The 18,589-nt window shown below is 40.2% G+C and overlaps 1 protein-coding gene across 3 annotated transcripts in view; it reads left to right on the plus strand.

Annotated features, from left to right (window-relative positions):
• Positions 1-18,589, plus strand: part of LOC127447694 (neuropilin-2-like) — a 98,720-nt gene that overhangs the window by 30,972 nt on the left and 49,159 nt on the right. For all 3 annotated transcript variants that reach the window (XR_007898412.1, XR_007898411.1, XM_051709702.1), the window contains exons 4-7: positions 8,053-8,280; positions 10,154-10,309; positions 10,421-10,590; positions 15,273-15,428. Coding sequence is in view for 1 of the 3 variants with exons in the window: in XM_051709702.1 (XP_051565662.1) it covers positions 8,053-8,280; positions 10,154-10,309; positions 10,421-10,590; positions 15,273-15,428 (710 nt within the window). In the remaining 2 variants the exon portion in view is untranslated. The remainder of the gene's footprint in view (positions 1-8,052; positions 8,281-10,153; positions 10,310-10,420; positions 10,591-15,272; positions 15,429-18,589) is intronic.

Raw genomic sequence — 18,589 nt, forward strand, 5'->3', positions numbered from 1 at the left:
TATTGACATAATAATAAAGTTCACTGAAGTTCAAGCTACATTCTTGAAGCCAGGAATCCCCACACATACACACTCAAACATTTCGAGGCCATATGGACACACTGATACTATGCCAAAACTCCTCACACAGACCAACATCTGCATTATTACTCATGTGTATGACATAGACATGAATCATGCCAGCACACCTCCCACAGTCACAACAATAATCTCTCACACACAAAAACAATTCACTCATCCATGACAAACATTCCTATTCTACCCAGCAACGCTCCTTATTAACCCCCATTTCCCCTCTGGCCACAGACAAACCCCGCAACACTCGCCAATCCCGGCGCTTAGCCTCCAACACACAGACCAGCCGTGGCTTTCCCCTGCTGGAAGAGGGGTGGGGGAGAGTTCCCCCGACCTTCTGCGTGCTGGCTGTTTTTACCATGCTCACAAACATGAATTAATGAGATAGAACAAAAAGGCTGATGGCGCTGGGTCACTCATGCATGCTCACTGTAGTCCAGTACAGTAGTGGCTCAGCGGGGTTCTGGCCTACTCTCTGCCTGTCTGAGATGGCATGAGAATGAAGGTCAGCGCGTGACTGGCAGGGTCTCATAAGCACGCATACACGCTTAGCTATACTCACGCACTGCCTGTCTGAGAAACAGGCCATAATGAAGCAGAATATCACCACTGCAGGGTAAAGGGTGTCTGACAGCAGATCTGACCCAGTAATGTACAACCCCTTAGTTCCAAAATAGTTGGGACAATATGAAAAATGCTAATAAAAACAAGAAGGAGTGATTTGTAAATTATATTCACCCTTTGCTATGTTGAAAGCACCACAGCTACACATCATTTATGTTTTACCTTGTGAATTTTGTTTTTTTTTGAAAATGTACAGTAATTTCAAATCAGATGATTGCAACATGCTCCAAAAACGTTGGGACTGTCGAGTGTTTACCACTGTAAAACATCACCATTTCTTCTAATAACACTTATTAAGCATTTGGGCACTGAAGACAGTTTTTTAAGTTTAGAAAGTTGAATTTTCCCCCATTCATCCATTATGTAGTTCTTTAGCTGCACAATTTTACTGGGTCTTCATTGCTGGATGGTGTGCTGAATAATGCGCAACACATTCTCAATTGGAGACAGGTCAGGACTGCAGGGAGGCCAATCTAGCATCCACACTCTCTGCTTACACAGCCATGCACTTATAATCCGGGCAGTATGTGGTTTGAAGTTGTCCTGCTGACAATTCTGGGATGTTCCTGGAAAAGACTGTGCTGGATGGCAGTATATGTTGCTCCAAAATTTGTACAAGTCTGTCTGCATTCATAGTGTTCTCACAGATGTGCAAGTTACCCATGCCATGGGTACTGACACACCCTTGGCCCATACAGACACTGGCTTTTGGACCTGATGCTAATAACAGCTTGGATGGTGCTTTTCCTCTTTGGCCCGGATAACACGACGGCTGTGTTTTTCAGAAACATTTTGACTCTTTGGACAAAAAAACACAGTTCCACTGTTCTACTTTCCATCTAACATGAGACCGAGCCTGGAGAAGTTGGCAGCTCTTCTGGACAGGGTTGATGTAGGGCTTCTGCTTCGCATAGTAAAGTCTTAACTTGCATCTGTGGACGCAGCGACGAGTGGTGTTGACTAACAGAGGTTTACTAAAGTTATCCCAAGCCCATGTTCATGATATCCATTACAGATGAATTACATTTTTTAATACAGTGACGTCTGAGGGATCAGAGATCATGTGCATTCAGAAGTGGTTTTCGTCTTGCCCTTTACGCACCGAGATTTGACCAGATTCCTTGAATCTTTTAACTATATTGTGCACTGTAGAGGGTGAAATGCCCCAAATCCTTCCAATTTGTCTTTGGGGAACATTGTTCTCAATGTGCTTGGATTATTTGCTGAAGCATCTGTTGGCAAATTGACAAGTCTTGAACGATCCTTGCTCTTGAAGGACTAGGCTGTTTTGGAGGCTCATTATACAGTATACAGTATTATGACACAATTGCCTCACCTGTTTAACATCTCCTGTTTCACATCGCCTTGTTATTTCAACTCGTCAAATTGTTATTAGTCTTAAACTGCCCCTGTCTCAACTTTTTTGGAGCATGTTGAAATCATCAGATTTGAAATTACTGTACATTTAGAAACAAAAACCCAATAAAATTCACAAGGTAAAACATCAAAATATGTGTAGTTGTGTGCTTTCGATACAGCAAAGGGTGAATATAATTTACAAATTACTCCTATTTGTTTTTATTAGCATTTTTCATACTGTTAAAGACACCTAATATAAACTGGGTCTAAAATCTGTATGTCTCAAAAGTTTCTTATAGACAGTAATGAGACTGAATGGAGAGCAAATGGAGACTTTTGGTTTAATTTACTGTAAGTCTTATCTGAAGTCTGCTTTTCAGATTTTTCTCCTAAGAAAAAGACCCCATTAATCTCATATGTGTCGAAAATGTCACAAACAGTGCTCAGATTTGTCAAGAAACCAAAGTTTGCAATCGAAAGTCTGAGATTTCAGTATGAAATTCAGTATGAAATTCTCATCAGATTATTCCAAAATTATCTGAGCTATGCTATCCACATCAATTTAAGTTCTATACTCTTACTGTTTGTCAACAATTATCTATTTTTTACATTGCCTAAGAAATTTAAAGTGAAACATCTCAAAGAAATATACTTAAATGAAACCTGAGCTATGAAAGAGCAAGCTCTGGACAATAGAATTTGGTTTCATCATTGGTTTTGTAACGCTTTGTATTGTATCATACTTAATTTCTGTGGGAAGATGTAATGCATACATGGCAGTGACTAGCAGAGCATGTGAGCGGAGTGGAGCGGTGATAATTTCACCTGAGCGGTGAGCGCCTTTTTGAAGTCTCCACTCCACTCGCTCAGGCCGCTCAGTGCCGCTCGCTCAACCCAGAATGCGCTTCGTGATATGCTGGTTTTGGAATCTGCTAAATAACCAATAATGGATGTTATGGAGCTCTAACATTGTTTTAGTGAATTTGCAAACCTTATAACCTAAATAAATGCAAAGTATAAATCAAAATTAAGAACGAGGAAATTGAAAAGGAGTGTGGAGAGACCTTGAGAATTAGCAAATATTCCTTTTGGAGTCGTACATGTCACATTGCCAGAGAGCACGAGGATGTGTTACGCGATGGTTGTGCAGCAAAAGGTGAGCTAGTAGACTACACTACTGTTCGATAATAAATTAATAGATAAGTAAGGTATCTTGTTGTTTTGCCATCATGTCAGTGCATCTGCCAGCTAGATGCAGGCCCGGTTCTGCAGGGTTGCGAACATTAGAGCACCCTCAATTAAATATGTAAGCTTAATAATAATGTATATTGGCAAAGCATTTTTCCTTGAATCCCGGCGAACATACACAAAAAAGCCCTGCATCAAAACCAATAAACATGTATGATCTTGCAGATTAGTGTGTCCTAATTTGCAGGCGCAGCATTCTGCTTTCATGCCTCTATTGTACAACTGAGCATTTGATTGGTAAAGATTTCTGCTCTCGCAGGGAATTTCATAGCGGAATTATCTCACTTAATCGACCGCCTGTTGCTTTCGATTTCTGCTTTGGGATAAAGTGGCACATAACTGCTGGTCAGTTTCCCAAAGCCAAATCCACCTTAACAATAAGTGAAATGTAAAAAAAATTATTCTAGATTAGTGGTTGCAGATAACATCTTCGACATCACTTGCTGCATTTATGTGCAAAGAAAAAAGCTATAAATGACTATACATTAGAAAAAAACTTTTCTTAAACGAAGGCAGTGTAGGAAGAGAAATTGCTCATTTTAATTTACAGACCTAAAGTCTGATAGCATTAAATCAGAAACCTATTAATGTATCAAATCTATAATCATTCCATGGAGACAACTGAAGAACAATTATGAATTTCACTTTTACCTGCAATATGTTTCCTTCTTGTTTAAAGTAAATAAAGGTCATTTAGAACTGACATTTTTTAAGGCATTAATTGAAGATGTTCAGTGACATATGTGCAAACAGAGAAATATTTGACTGATTACAAATGATAACGATGGTCTGGTAGACCCGATTATCTAACAGCCGTTGTAAACCAGTCCAAAATAAACAATGAGATTTTATATACTAAAACACAACAATACAATAACATAATTTTAGATGTGCACATTACTAATCATTTGATAATTTAATAAATGTTGGCCTACAGTATAGTCTATATTTCACCCAGAGGGGCACCTCAGCCCATGTGGGCAAAGGGGCAGTTGCTTGGGCCACTGTAGCTATCCCCTGTGTACGTGCTTGTAACCAAGTATACTACAGAGAAATTTAATGTCGGAGCGGGATTTGAGCGAACGCTTTTTTACCGGTGAGTGTGAGCGGCTGAGCGGAGCGCACATGCATAGAGTGGGTTTTTGAGCGGAGTGTCACACCGCTCCGCTTCGCTCACATGCTCTGGTGACTAGAAAGGCTTTAGATTAGAACTTTTGGTGAGATAACCCTAAATTGTTCTCAAAACAAGTTTGTTTTCGAGGTTCTTTTATAGCTACTAATTTTTTAGCATTTGAGTGGATTTTTGGGTTGTCGGTTTGGTCGAAAACTAGACTCTGGATCAGTCCTCACCATTGTGTTATGTAAAGCAAGTTGGGAATTGTTTTAGAGCTGTATTTCACCCACACAAGCATATGTAATGAGTTATTTATACCGCTGATCACTGCGGACGGGAGAAAGCATTAATAAGAAAGGAATGCATCTGTACAGTATGAGGGAAATAGCATTCAAACATGTGACAGATGCAAGCAGGTGCTGGTGTATATGCATGACCGTTTGGCCTAGACTGTGAGTCCCACACACACACACACAGACACACAAAGGCCTTGAAAAGTTGTAGTGTGCAGTATTAGTCGAGTAGAGAGCTGTAAGTGTAACATTAACCGGGGCCTGATATCTCTCTGGGACCCGTCTCTCAAATGCCAGGGTGCCAGACATGGCCAGATTTCCTGTGTGCTATCCACACTGAGAGCCCTTGCGAGGGTAAGTGTGTTTGTGTGTGATTGTGTGCATCATGAGTGTCGAGGTCAGGCCCCAAACCTTCACTGTGGGGTCAGTGATCCATGATTAAGGCCTCAGACACTACACTGCTCTGTCTGCGACTCTCGAATTTTAAATAGAGCTCTGTTAATTTTGGAATGGGGAAGATTAATTTAGGGATCTTGCTGCCATGGATGTAGAGCACTGTTAGTGTTAGGGCATAAACGTGTGTAAATGCTTTATTGGGAGATAGAGAGTGTGTATAGGTGATTTGAGGACGTATGTACTCATGATACACAGTTGTCACTCCCCATCTGTGTGGTTACACGCTGAGTTCCCATGCAACTGCTTGGCTCATGCAAGTGTTTGAGCTACTGAAGAGTTAAGAGCCACAGATCACTGAGCGTTGGTTCTTAGATCCTTCAATAGTTTGCTCCCTCTCTGAGCCCACCTCCTATTCTAAACCCCTGTCAACATCTTCTCAAACTATATATCTCTCTCTTTCTATCGCTCTTGCCAATCTGTTACTCTCTTTTTTGTATCTCTGCCTCAATGGGATGCGTGTATCTTTGGTACTATTCTTTTATAACTAATTTTAGTGGCACTTACTGTGCTTCTAACAGATATGAGATTGTAAGTATACTGTGGAATTTTTCTTGCACACTGAATGTGTGTGTCTTGAGGAGTGTGTGTCCTTCTGTGCATTAGTATGAGCACAGTGATTTGCATCTCTCAGAAGAAATGGCATTACACGGTAACATGATGTGCATCGTGTTAAAGGCTGCTGGTGACTTGGCATGTAGGACGTGTGTTGGCTGAAGGTGAAGCATGACTGTGCATGTGTTAGCATACAAAACAATAACACTTGTGATAAAAAGCCTAGTACTGGCCAGCAGAGGGTTACCTCCAGCATAAAACCGCACAGGTTTACTACACAGCCTTAAAAGAATAGTTTGTTTGTTTTTTCAGCCAAAAATGATTATTTTTTATTTATTTCTTTCGTTTGTAATTACTCTCATGCCATTCAAAACCTATACAACTTTCTTTCTACTGTTGAACACAGAAGGAGATCTTTAGCAGAATGTACAGGCTGCTCATTTTCTTACAATTAAAGTGGTTGGGGTTTCAAACAAATTCACCTAGCTTCTGAATTAAAAACAAAAAATGATTGCAGTAAAATATTTCAGACTCCGTGCGAAGAAATAATCTTCATAAAGATTATTCTTTTCATTCTGAAATCTTGCCATGCATGTTTTAAAGGCTGGACTTGCGAATATGCTTGTACACAGGCTGTAACCACATATCCAGGATTTGGGGGGATTCTGAAATAATAAAATGAATTAAAGGAATGTTCCAGGTTCATTGCAAGTTAAGCTCAATCGACAGCATCTGTGGCAAAATATTGATTAGCAGAAACATTTATTTTAACCTGTCCTTCCTTTTCTTTAAAAAAAGCAAAAATCTGGGTTACAGTGAGGCACTTACAATGTGTGTTAACATGATTTTTTGTGTGATAAAATTGGTTACTAACCTTTTCTGTTTGAAGTTATATAGAATTGTACAATTTGTTGTCATAACAATATAGCATTATAAACCCATAAACCCTAAAACTATGATTTTTAAACTAGTTTTTAAGCCATAAAAACTATGATTTAAACAACTTTACAGCTCAGATAATACACAAGTTTTAATAGAAGAATTAATAAGCAGAAGTGTGTAAGCTTTTGAGCCCTCCTTTAATTGGCCCCCATTCACTTCCATTGTAAGTGCCTCACTGTAACCCAGATTCTTTTTTTTAAAGAAAAGGAGGGACAAGTCAAAATTATTTTTTGTGGTTATCTACATTTTGTCACAAATGCTGTCGATTGAGCTGAACTTGATTTGAACCCGGAATATTCCTTTAAAAATCAACTATTGAAAAGCCCATGTAAGTCAACCATTATTCTGTATACTGGGGAAATGATATCTGAATATTGTCGCCGTCAATGTCTTTAGTATTTACGGCTCTGGCATAAAGTTTTCCTGTGTGGTAGCTCCTGGAGCCACCACACAGTAAAACCTTGATACGTGAATGCATATCATGCACCGTTATGCCCTTACATGATACCTTAGCTTGCTCAGTTCTGCACTGAGCACTACTACAGTTATGTCTCTGTAACAGAAATCACTCCTCCTTCATTAGACTCTCATACACAAGCATTTCGTATGAGTGAGTGCTGCTTCAGAGTCCTGCAGTAAATGAATATTGACAGCAGCTCCAGGGATGGGAAATCACTCTAATTCAGCACTTTTGCAGATGAAGGATTTTTCTGTAAAGATTTAAAGCTTCACTTTGATGAATGTTCTCATTTTTACTCACATCAATATGTTTTTCTCAGAGAGCTAAAGTGAGAGATACGAGTGTGTGTATCTCTCTCTCACTCTCTCTCTCTCTCTCTCTCTCTCTCTCTCTCTCTCTCTCTCTCTCTCTCTCTCTCTTCTCTCTCTCTCTCTCTGTCTGCAAATGATAAGAGAAAATTGTAGAGCAAGTAATGTTCTTTGCCACCGCTCCAACAAGTCCACTCTCTGACATTTTGGTTAATACAAAAAAAATAAAAAATAAAAACTGTCTCATATGAAACTGAATATCTTGCACATACGGTGGCTCCCAAAATGTATTTGTACACTGAAGTAACATTTAAAAATGTATGAATTTCATTGCATATATAACAAAATACCAAACTAATTTGGATCTGCAAACAAATTATGCTAAAGCTTTTCGCAGAACTAACTTCACTTATATACCATTATATATATATATATATATATATATATATATATATATATATATATATATATATAATTTTGTTATGAAATACAAAGACATTTATACATTTTTAAGTGTGTCTTAAGGGTCCGAATACTTTTGGGAGCCATAGTTCAGGTATACTCTAAGAGTGTTTTTTTAGCTGCTGTCTTCATGTTTTGTGCTCATTTGTCTCTCCTCAGGCTCTGACTGTTCCCGAAACTTCACCAGTTCATCAGGCGTAATCGAGTCACCCGGCTTCCCTGACAAATACCCCCACAATCTAGAGTGCACCTTCATCATCATCGTTCCTCCTAACATGGATGTCACCCTCACCTTCCTGACCTTCGACCTGGAAAATGACCCCTTGCAGGGGTCGGAGGGCGAGTGCAAGTATGACTGGCTGGTGGTGTGGGACGGCCTCCCACAGGGTGAGTCTAGATGCCCGTAATCCCGAAGAATTTTGTGTGGATTTATAGTAGAATTCGGATTAGGACTGCAGTATTCCAAGTCCAGAACACCCGTGACTTTAAGAGGATTGTGTTTCCCATTTCCCTCTGACCTCATTGTCTGCTTTGAGATCAGTATGTCGCATGTCTGCCATACATAATTTGGTCACTTAATGATTTCAAATCCTCATACCATTCACAATCACACTATGGGACTCTGCCTGAACCATCTGGATAGTTTATCCACCAGTCTATACAGCTGTTCACTCTTACCCCTATGACACGCACAAGCCAGTCCGTTGCACGCTGTTCTAGCAGCTCCACCAGTATAAAGCTCAGACGCATTGCTGTTGTGCTGTTACTGAGGCTGCTGTTGGAGCTATTTTAGTGCAGAGTGTTGGCAGATGAAAGCGGAGCCCAGGGCTTTGCTTTGCCTTATCTACTGCAAGCGGGCCAAAAAGCCACGGCACCCATATTCTCCCACACAGTGGGGTAAAGGAGAGGAAGGATGGGGGGTAACAGCAGCCATGGTAACCTTGATTTTCCAGTAAAGGGAAAATGGGGTGTGAATAACAGTGCAATAAGATTTAATCCATGTCTGGAATAGAGTGGTGGGGAATACTCGTTTTCTCCCAGCTGTCTTATTAATACTGCACCCCCCTCCCCACCCCACACACACACACACACACACTCACACACTCTCTTTGTGAGTCTGGTTAGGGATTCATATTTTATCACTGCACATGAACATACAGTATAATCAGATAACAAGAACCGTAGACACTCAAAGACACCAGTACACTGAAGGATCACCCTGGTGAAAAACCATGTCATACTAGTTAAGGTGGTCAAGCTGTTATTAGAAAGATTTTTAGGTATTTTTAGGTTGGTCTGCTAGCCCAAACTAGATTGACTATGATGGTTTACTAGGTCAAAACCAGGTTTACAAGCTGGTAGACCAACTGATCAACCATCTGGACTAGGTTGAACAAAAAACAAAAACTTATTCTTATAGCTGTAATACAGCCTAACATTTTACAGTAATTAATATTTCTCATCTAAAATGTAAAATGTAAGATGAAAAATGTAAAATAATTTATTAAAAAAATAAAATAAAATACTTTTTTTTTTGGGGTGACATGTGACCTGGAAATGTTTTTCTGGTGCTCAACACCATCAAAGGAGAGAAAGAGTCATTTCAACCTACATGTTCAAGAGCTCATGCTGTATTAAAGCCATTTCCTCTCCAAAAAAGAAGAAAATCAATGTGTGTGATTGATACAAGGTTATTTCACCCATCCAAGACTGTGTTTGTGTGTATAAGGGTGGAGGATGGATTCATTGCTGTGAGACAGCACCCTCTCTACAGCATTAGAGCATGGAAAAACTAAATCAAGTACATCTGTTGACACACAAACATCCCGGGATTCAAAGAAGCAGTGTTGTATAGGTTGACTATACAGACACATATGGACTATAAGCATTCTAATCTTCAGGGTGGCCAGCTGGAGCAAGATGAAGAAATGAGACCAGTTCACATCCCAGCACTATGAAAACATTTTCCCACATCCCTTTTGTGGACAGCTTTACTGATCTTTGGTACACACAGCTCTGCATATAGCTCTGAGTCCCTCTGGATGCCCAATCAGAGCTTACATTTGTCAGTTAGGGTTTTCATATATTAAAGCCAGACTTTGCTGTTCTGTTTCCAGTTTTATTATTATTTTAATACCATAATGGTAGACAGAGAGAATGAACAGGTGTTTGGTTGATTTGAAGCTAGTTAAATGTTTTCTTTTTTTTTTTTTTTTTGGTCTTGATTCAATTGTTATTTTTCCATTTCTGTGTTTTGCAGTTGGCCCTTTAATTGGACGGCATTGCGGTACCAAAATCCCTGCTGAAATACAATCATCTACAGGTATCCTCTCTCTATCCTTTCACACAGACATGGCCGTGGCCAAAGATGGCTTCTCGGCCCGCTACAACATGACACTCAAGGAGGTCAATGACAGTAAGTGTTCTTTCTTTCTTTTTACTTGCCCCCACGCTGTCGTGCTATTTACCTGCATCTCTTTGTTCTTTCAAATCTAAATTCAGAGAAATCTTTCTGTGTGTTTCTCAGACTTCCACTGCAGTAGTGCTCTTGGCATGGAGTCAGGCAAGATCAGTGATGACCAGATCGCTGCATCTTCAACCTTCTATGACGGCCATTGGTCTCCAAGACAGGCTCGCCTTAACTTTGAGGACAACGCATGGACGCCCAATGAGGACAGCAACAAGGAATACATCCAGGCATGGTTCTCTTTCTCTATACGTCTCTTACTTGCTCATTTCCATCTCCTTTTCTGGCATATTTAATCTTTATTATGTCCACAACAATGATGGCCATTGTAATATTCATGCAGAAGGCTTTACATAAGTATGCAAACATAGACGCGAATGCTTGGTTAGTGCGTTGCTTGTGTGCGGCCCCTTAAACATACTTAACATGGGCTCTTGCATTACTGTGGAGGGAACAAATCTTACAACTCAACGGGACAATAAAGTTACCTTCAAATGTCTGCCATCAAACCGGTAGTGTTATTATTCAGGTAGCTAGCTTTAAACATATAAACTTTAATGAACTTCTTCATCAGGATTGTTTTGAAACCGTTGATCCGCTGCAACAGTATTTGACCTGAAGAGAAAACTAGCTGTATAAGCAGATGGTTTATGCTAATGTTCACTATAGCTATGTGTTCTTGTGTTGTGTCAGAAAGCAAAATCAAGCTTGGAGTAGCTTGAAGCGGGTGCGTTTGCATACTTGCATAGACCATGTTTTGTGCTTGTAGCTTCATGAGCTGTCTCTTCGTTCCCCTTTTAATATATTTTGGCTAAAATTTTAAAAGGCATGAAATTCTGTGTTTCGAAATCTCAAGAAATTGGAAAGACAGACTTCAAAATTAATATTCTGAGTCACTCAGATTAGGTGCCAGACCACGGCTTTGGAATGACACACATTACTTTTGGGATTACTTTTATTGGTTTGTCGTATTTGTGTCAGGATGTTGCTGAATTGTGGACTTCTGGTAGAACTCACAGCCGTTGTGTTGTGTTAACACCTGACAATAGTCCCTCACTCTCAGGGTCCACAGCCCAGACATCCATCTTGACAAACAGCTGTCGTAAATGCCAACATGCCCGAGGACCATACTTTTTACCAGACACCTCTGCTCTGTGTGTGTGTAAGGACAGAGTTTGTTGTAGTTGATATCCACATAATATTATACACACTGAGAATCATATGGCATGATTTGATACATCTCGATTCATAATTGGATTGTGAAATTGCGGCAAATGCACATAAGACACCCAGTATGTCAGCGAGAAAGAGTGAATTTGCGGGATCAGTTTCAGTCTCTTTCGCATGGTCATGTTAAAATACACGTTGTTTTGAAAGCCACAAGACTCAAACATCATACGTGTTGGTATAAAAATTGTGTGATAAAATTGCTTACTGTCCTTGTCTGTGTAAAGTTATAACCAATATTTCAACTCATGTTATGACCATGTAAATCCTGTAATTCTGCATAGTATGCTTAAGGATATCAGAACACATAACAAGAAGTTCATCCACCTAGAAAAGATGCTTTAGACAACTATACAGTCCCATTAATAAATAGGTTTTTGGGGGGCCTGGGTAGCTCAGCAAGTAAAGACACTGACTACCACACCTGGAGTCGCAAGTTCGAATCCAGGGCGTGCTGAGTGACTCCAGTCAGGCTTCCTAAGCAACCAATTGGCCTGGTTGCTAGGGTGGGTAGAGTCATGTTGGGTTAACCTCCTCGTGGTCACTATAATGTGGTAAAGTGGCGCTTGGTGAGTTGTGCATGGATGCCGCGGAGAATAGCGGGAGCCTCCACACACTCTAGGTCTCCGCGGTGATGCGCTCAAACAAGCTACGTGATAAGATGCGTGGAATGACTGTCTCAGACACGGAGGCAACTGAGATTCGTCCTCCGCCACCTGGATTGAGTCACTACGAGGACCTAGAGTGCATTGGGAATTGGGCATGCCAAATTGGGGAGAAAAGGGGACAAAATCCAAATAAATAAATAAATAGGTTTTTAAATCATTTATAAATCATGCAAACGCTTTAACAAACAATACAAGCTTAACATTTCTGCTTTTAAACTCTGGAACAATTGCCCCATTTATTTCCATTGTAAGTGCATTATTGTAACTGCAATTTGTATTATTATTTTTTAACTGAGAGACGAGTTGAAATAATTTTATATAGTAATCAACATTATACTACTATACAAATGCTAGATTAGAGTGCAGCCTTATTTATACTCGTAATATTCCTATAACATTAAATAAGATCTTCTTGTGTGTGCTCTTCTTTTCCCATTAATTCAGCCATTGTCTTTCTCGCTGTTTCTCCCCCTCTCTGTTTATAACAATTCATCAGGGACTGATGTATTCCACACTTCCATCGCAAATGTGGTGGGCTGCATCTCTCTTTCTCTCTCTCTCTCTCTCTTCTCTGGGCACAGGAGCTGATGACGCACAGCCCGCACTGATGGTAACAGCCATTTGATTGATGAGGGTCCTTTTCTAGGAATAAATAGTTAGCAGCAGTCCTGGGTTCTATTGATTTTTTGTCTAGGTGTGTTTCTCTTTGGCCCTAAGCAGCTTTACAGAAGGTAGTGCGTGTGTGCGTGCTTGTATCTGTGTGTGAAAGCCACACCTGTCTCTCTGACAGATAACAAATGCTGCAGTTTTCCCGCTCATGTTCGGATGACATCCTGCTGAGCGGTAGAGAGCCAAGGATCATGGGTAACAGCCCTCCACAAGGACTGGTGCTGCATGCCTGATTAAAGACCTTGCTGCGGTCGAGGCGGAGCAGCAGAGAGGCAGCTCTCGTACTGTAATCATCATCATCATCATCATCGGTGGGGGGGGGGTAAGAGAGTAAGCACGGGTGATAATCTGTGTGCAGAGAGGGAGAGTTAGTATCGATCAGAGCTGAGGTGATTGATCTTAAGTCTCTGATAACACCTTTGCTGATCTGCAGGGAGGGTGAGACTCATATTCCCACATCTCTATCCATCTTTCAGCTCCTCTCTCTTGCACATTCCTCCTTCTTCTTCCTCTCAGTTCTCTCTCCCATCACTCTCGCAATATCCTATTTGTAGTGGTGCTAAGGGCTTTGAACAAACCCCTAACCCTAAGTATTAAATCTCGGCATGTAGTACATCCCTTACCATTTGTGTTATGAAAATAAATGATGACCCATGTCATGTGGCTTGTTAAGGAAAGTGATTGGACGATAAAAAAGCCCGAAAAATCCCATACACTTACATTTATGGAGGGACCTGAGTCATATATAGCAACAGAGACTTGTGGATATGCTCTTTTCAGTGCTCCAGACTGCGACTAAAATGGAGAAATCGGCCGGGGATTTTACATAGCAGCTGGCCCAAAAGTAGTTGATGTGTGTGTGGGGGGGTTTGCTGTCCTTTTCTGCATATCGCTGCCCCCTTCAGCATATCGTAGCACCATTTTGTGGCCCATTATGCATTCGCGGCCAGCCCACCGTCCCGCCCGGTTCTCCCGATGGCCAGTCCTCCACTGATCGGCACCAAAGTGCGTCGGCCCACCAGGAAAATGACCGGTATGCCAGATTACCAATCCAGCTCTGCTTTAGAGCATGCACCAGTGTGTCTCGCCGCTTTTCACCTGTTCGGTTGTGATGATGAGCTCGCTGCACCGCACGCAACAACAAACCTAGCGCGAGAAAGTCGTGAACAAAAGACTCTTTTTCATGAATTACCTGAAAAGAACTGAGGGTTTGGACTCAGGAGCTCAGGTTAGCAGTTTGAATCAGATTCACTTTCTCAGCGAATCAGCCATCAGTGAGCTTACAACTGGGAGCCCAGACATTTCAAAATAAGAGTCTCATGTGTATTTCGGGCTTCTTTATAATTAAAAGTCTCGTATTGTGTACCACTTTTTTTCATTCACGTTTATTCTTCTGGTAATTATTGATTGGGATTGGAGTAGCACCATAAACTGCATCTGGGATTTCATTTAACTTGCACTCTTGTAGTCTCTGTGTCTGGTCCATCCGGTAACAGTAAAGAAAGACTAAGGCAATATTTTAAAACAATTTACATTATATATATATATATATATATATATATATATATATATATATATATATATATATAATCAAGATTTTGACTTGTAAAAAACTATTACACAAGGTGCAAACATTCACTGATGCTCAAGAAGACTACTATATGCATACTATATGTAAATATCTGTAATGTAGATTCTGAAGAGCAGTACTAAATAAAAAACAATATTTTATCTCTTACATTTATATAAATTATGAAAGGGGTGTGAACATTTATGAGACAAAAGGTAATGCAAATTTATCTTCTCAACTATAAATAATGTTTATTAAACCTCTGATTAAAGGGCTATCAAGCTGTCTTCCTTTCCTTTGGCTTTCTATCTTGTTTCTGAACAACAATCTAAATCGAGCAATTCCGTGATTTGGTGACTAAAAACAGCCATTTGGCTCCTTAATATTTCAGCCAATGTCTCCTAAGTCATTTTTTTAGTCTGGAGCCCTGTCTTTTGACCTAGGGCTGTAGGAAACAACCCAGAAAACCCTAGAAACCACCTATAGAGACACATTTACCTTAGCACCTTAGCAAACGCATACAGTATTAGCAACTGGCTTCTGTAGCTTGTTTGGTAGAGAATAGTGCTAGCAATGCCAAAGTCCTAGGTTCAGTTCCCAGGGAACATACAAACTAATAAAATGTATACCTTGCACAGTCACACCTCAGTCATGTCTTATAAAAAATTTAAAAGTCAGTTTTTTGTTGTTGCTTTTCCACTTTTTTGTCTGATCTTGTTTATCTAAGATCTCTCTTTCCCCTCCTCCTTTCTTATCCCTCTCTCCTCTTCATCCTCAGGTGGACCTGCATTTCCTGAAGGTCCTGACGGGCATCGCCACTCAGGGCGCTGTCTCCAAGGAGACACACAAGTCCTACTTCGTCACCACCTTTAAGCTGGAGGTTAGCACTAATGGAGAGGACTGGATGATCTACCGCTATGGCAAGAACCACAAGGTAGGATCATGTGGGAACGCCACGTTTGGGAATATGTGGGATTGTATAAACAGAAAAGATAATGAGAGAAATAGCAGTTGGTTGGTTCTCTCTCTTTCTGTGCTGGTCATTTATCAGAGATATGTGAAGTACTGTCACTCTCAACTGTGTGTAGCAGGCAGAGCTGCACATGTAAAACTAATAAACCTGCTAATCCAACTATGACAAGAGAGAAAAAAAGAAGAAGATAAGAAAAAAGTTGCAGGGACCTTTGTTTAACTGTAATGTTCCTCTATTCTAGTCTTAGGTCTTTTGTTCTCTTAGACCAGCATGGTGTCTTTTGCTCTTGTATTGAGGCTGTGGGTTTGTTAGAAAATGGTGTTTTCTGTTGTCAGTCTTTCCTGTAGCATATGTTATTTGTTGGGTGCTGGTGCCCAGCATGGGATGATGGTGTGCTGGTGTCCCCATAAGGCTCTTAAATGTTAAACCCTGTTCGCAACCCATTTTACTTGTAATGTATTTCTGAGTGAAACAAGATATTATTACTTGATTTTTCCATTGATCAGATCATGAAACATTGGCAGAATGAAGTCAGACCTAAATGAAAATTTGCTAAAACAATGCCTTAATAGCTTTTTAGATATTGGTTAACATTATCCAATAGCCTGTATGGCCTAGGTGATGTCAGCTAAAAAAGAAAAGTCAGTTCAGAGGAAGAGCAAATTATTACATTTTGATTAAAGGTGACAAAGGCTATTTTAAATTTGGAATAATGTGTATTGATGAATCGTTCACGATAAGATCAGGAATGTGCATTAAGAAAGTGAAATGTTCAAATGAATGAAAATGTCATAAGGATCCCTCCTGTGTGGCACATGTGTCTAATCTTTTTTTTTTTTTTATTAATAAAACCCCTGGAAATCCTGTTTGGGGCTGATTGCTTGACAGGGCAACATCTGAAAGCTCTGATGTTACTATGATGTTTTGGAAGAAGCAGAAAAAAATTGAGAATTGCCGACCAGATACATCCCAGCCACCACCAACTGTCATTAGGGTCTTTAGTCCTAGACCCCCTGCTGGAATAGCCTGTGCTTTAATCTCCCAGAAAATATCCAAGCTTAGTCCTTCCTTAATGTGCTGTGTATTTGCGGCTTTAGTTTCAGTTCTGCTAAGCTTTGTTAAGAAGTCTCTCTGTATCGGAATGGGAGATATGCTTGACAAATCTGTGTCTATTTAGGAACTGTACCATTTAATAATCTACTATTTATTCATATGCCTGGAAGAAACATATTTTCATCTTGGCAGCTATCTCGCAAGATTGTCCAGCCCTGCAGATAAACTGTCTTTCTGAATGCTTTCAGGCATGGCTTTTAATATAGCCAAATACCGCAATATAGATTAACAGGAAATAATGTGTCTGCATTGAATGAAAATGTAAATTTGCAATACTGTAAACAATTTTCACGTAGGCATCTGTGTGAATAGGCTCAGAGTCAGCCAGGTTATTATTTTTCAGGATGTGCGGTGATCATTTAGATTGATAGTAGCACATCATGCCCTCATCAGGTGTGTGTGTTTCTTGGGTCCAGAGATCACTGACAGATGTGTGTGTTTGCCTGTCTTTGTGTTTAGGGACAAACAAGAAGAGCTTCTGAAGAAATCACTGTTGCCTGGTGGTTGATAGTCTCTTTGCATGGTGTTTATGGTGTAGAAAGTGTTGTGGTGGTTTGAATGAGGTGAACACACAAGGTAATGTGAATTTACCCCAAAGGGGCCATTATATTGAAGACAATGCCAACAGAGAGTGAATGAGGGGAAAGCCATGTAGACTGAGTTTGTGAGCGGGGATGTAGAAATGAATGACGATGTTGTCTTCGTGGATGGTAATGGTCCGAATGCGGGGATGAGCGGATCCGACTACTGCGTGAGCGGGGATAGCAGTGAAAGTCAACCAGGCGAGGCTCAGTCTGTGTCTGTGAAGAAGAACAGAAAGAAAATATCAGTCGTGTCCTGGAGTCGTCACTCACCTGTCTAGATTGGCCTTGGTATTTAGATCCTCTTCTGCTGATGAGGCTGATTGTTTGCTGGTGTGGCTGATCAGCTGTGTTTTAGTCCCACGTGGTGCTGGTTGCTAGGGGCGACGCATGCTTACATATGATCAGCTCGCCACAGAGTCATATCAGCAGTGTTGAGCTTAATTTCTTCTTAAACTCCCTTCTGTGGCAGTTCTCACGGTCCACTACCAGATTACCTGCAGCTCACTCATTCAACCACAGCTGCACAGTTCTGATAAAATCACACACACACACACAAACACACACACGCACACACACACACACACATATACTTGTGAGGCAGCATCCTAACCTAAACTGAACCTCATAATAGAATGATTTGACAATGCAATACAATAATAAGCATAAAATAGTCAATGTTTAATTAGACATAGCTCTTTTAATCAATGCTTTTTAGTGTTTAATGAAATATAATTTTATTTATAATCAGCATTTATTTTGACTGCATTTTGTTATTGCCTTCTCCATTAAGAAAACATGCAATGCTGTAACCTTATAAGCAGTGGCGTAGCCATGCAATTAGACCCAGGCCCAGCCAGAATATTAGAGATCATTCTTTGACTTCAAATATACATTTAAAAAATAGTTTTTAAAATGCATAAATGCTGATTTCTGAGAGTGTGAAAGAACTGTTTGAATGAACTGAAAGAACTGTTTTACTGTTTGGTAAAAAGAAATTTGGGCGAAACTTTGGCCCATCCATTTTTATTGAGGCCTACACAAAAGTAATTTGCTGCCTACCTTTTGGAACAGGCTTCGTATCAGGAGCATGCCTATGATGCCTTAAAATGCTGTCTAGCTCACTAGGTTTTGGAACAGAGCCACAGACTTCCTTAGAAACCAGTATTTCATTAAAAACCTAGCACTGCACTCACACATACAGTACAAAGAAACACATGCATATACACTCAATCCCAAAAATGTATCATTTGGAAACATTCTCTCCTTCCTGAAAATGTATCTGATAAAGACATCATCAACATAATGGCATTTTATGCTGTTTTCACAAACATTCTGTTTCAAATCATGAGAAAGTCAAAAGGTCTCAACCCCTTTCCACTGTAATTTCCATTACAAAGAATCATCAAGACTCTATTAAGGGGTTTA

The sequence above is a fragment of the Myxocyprinus asiaticus genome, chromosome 11 (assembly GCF_019703515.2).
Source record: "Myxocyprinus asiaticus isolate MX2 ecotype Aquarium Trade chromosome 11, UBuf_Myxa_2, whole genome shotgun sequence".
Taxonomy (NCBI): domain Eukaryota; kingdom Metazoa; phylum Chordata; class Actinopteri; order Cypriniformes; family Catostomidae; genus Myxocyprinus; species Myxocyprinus asiaticus.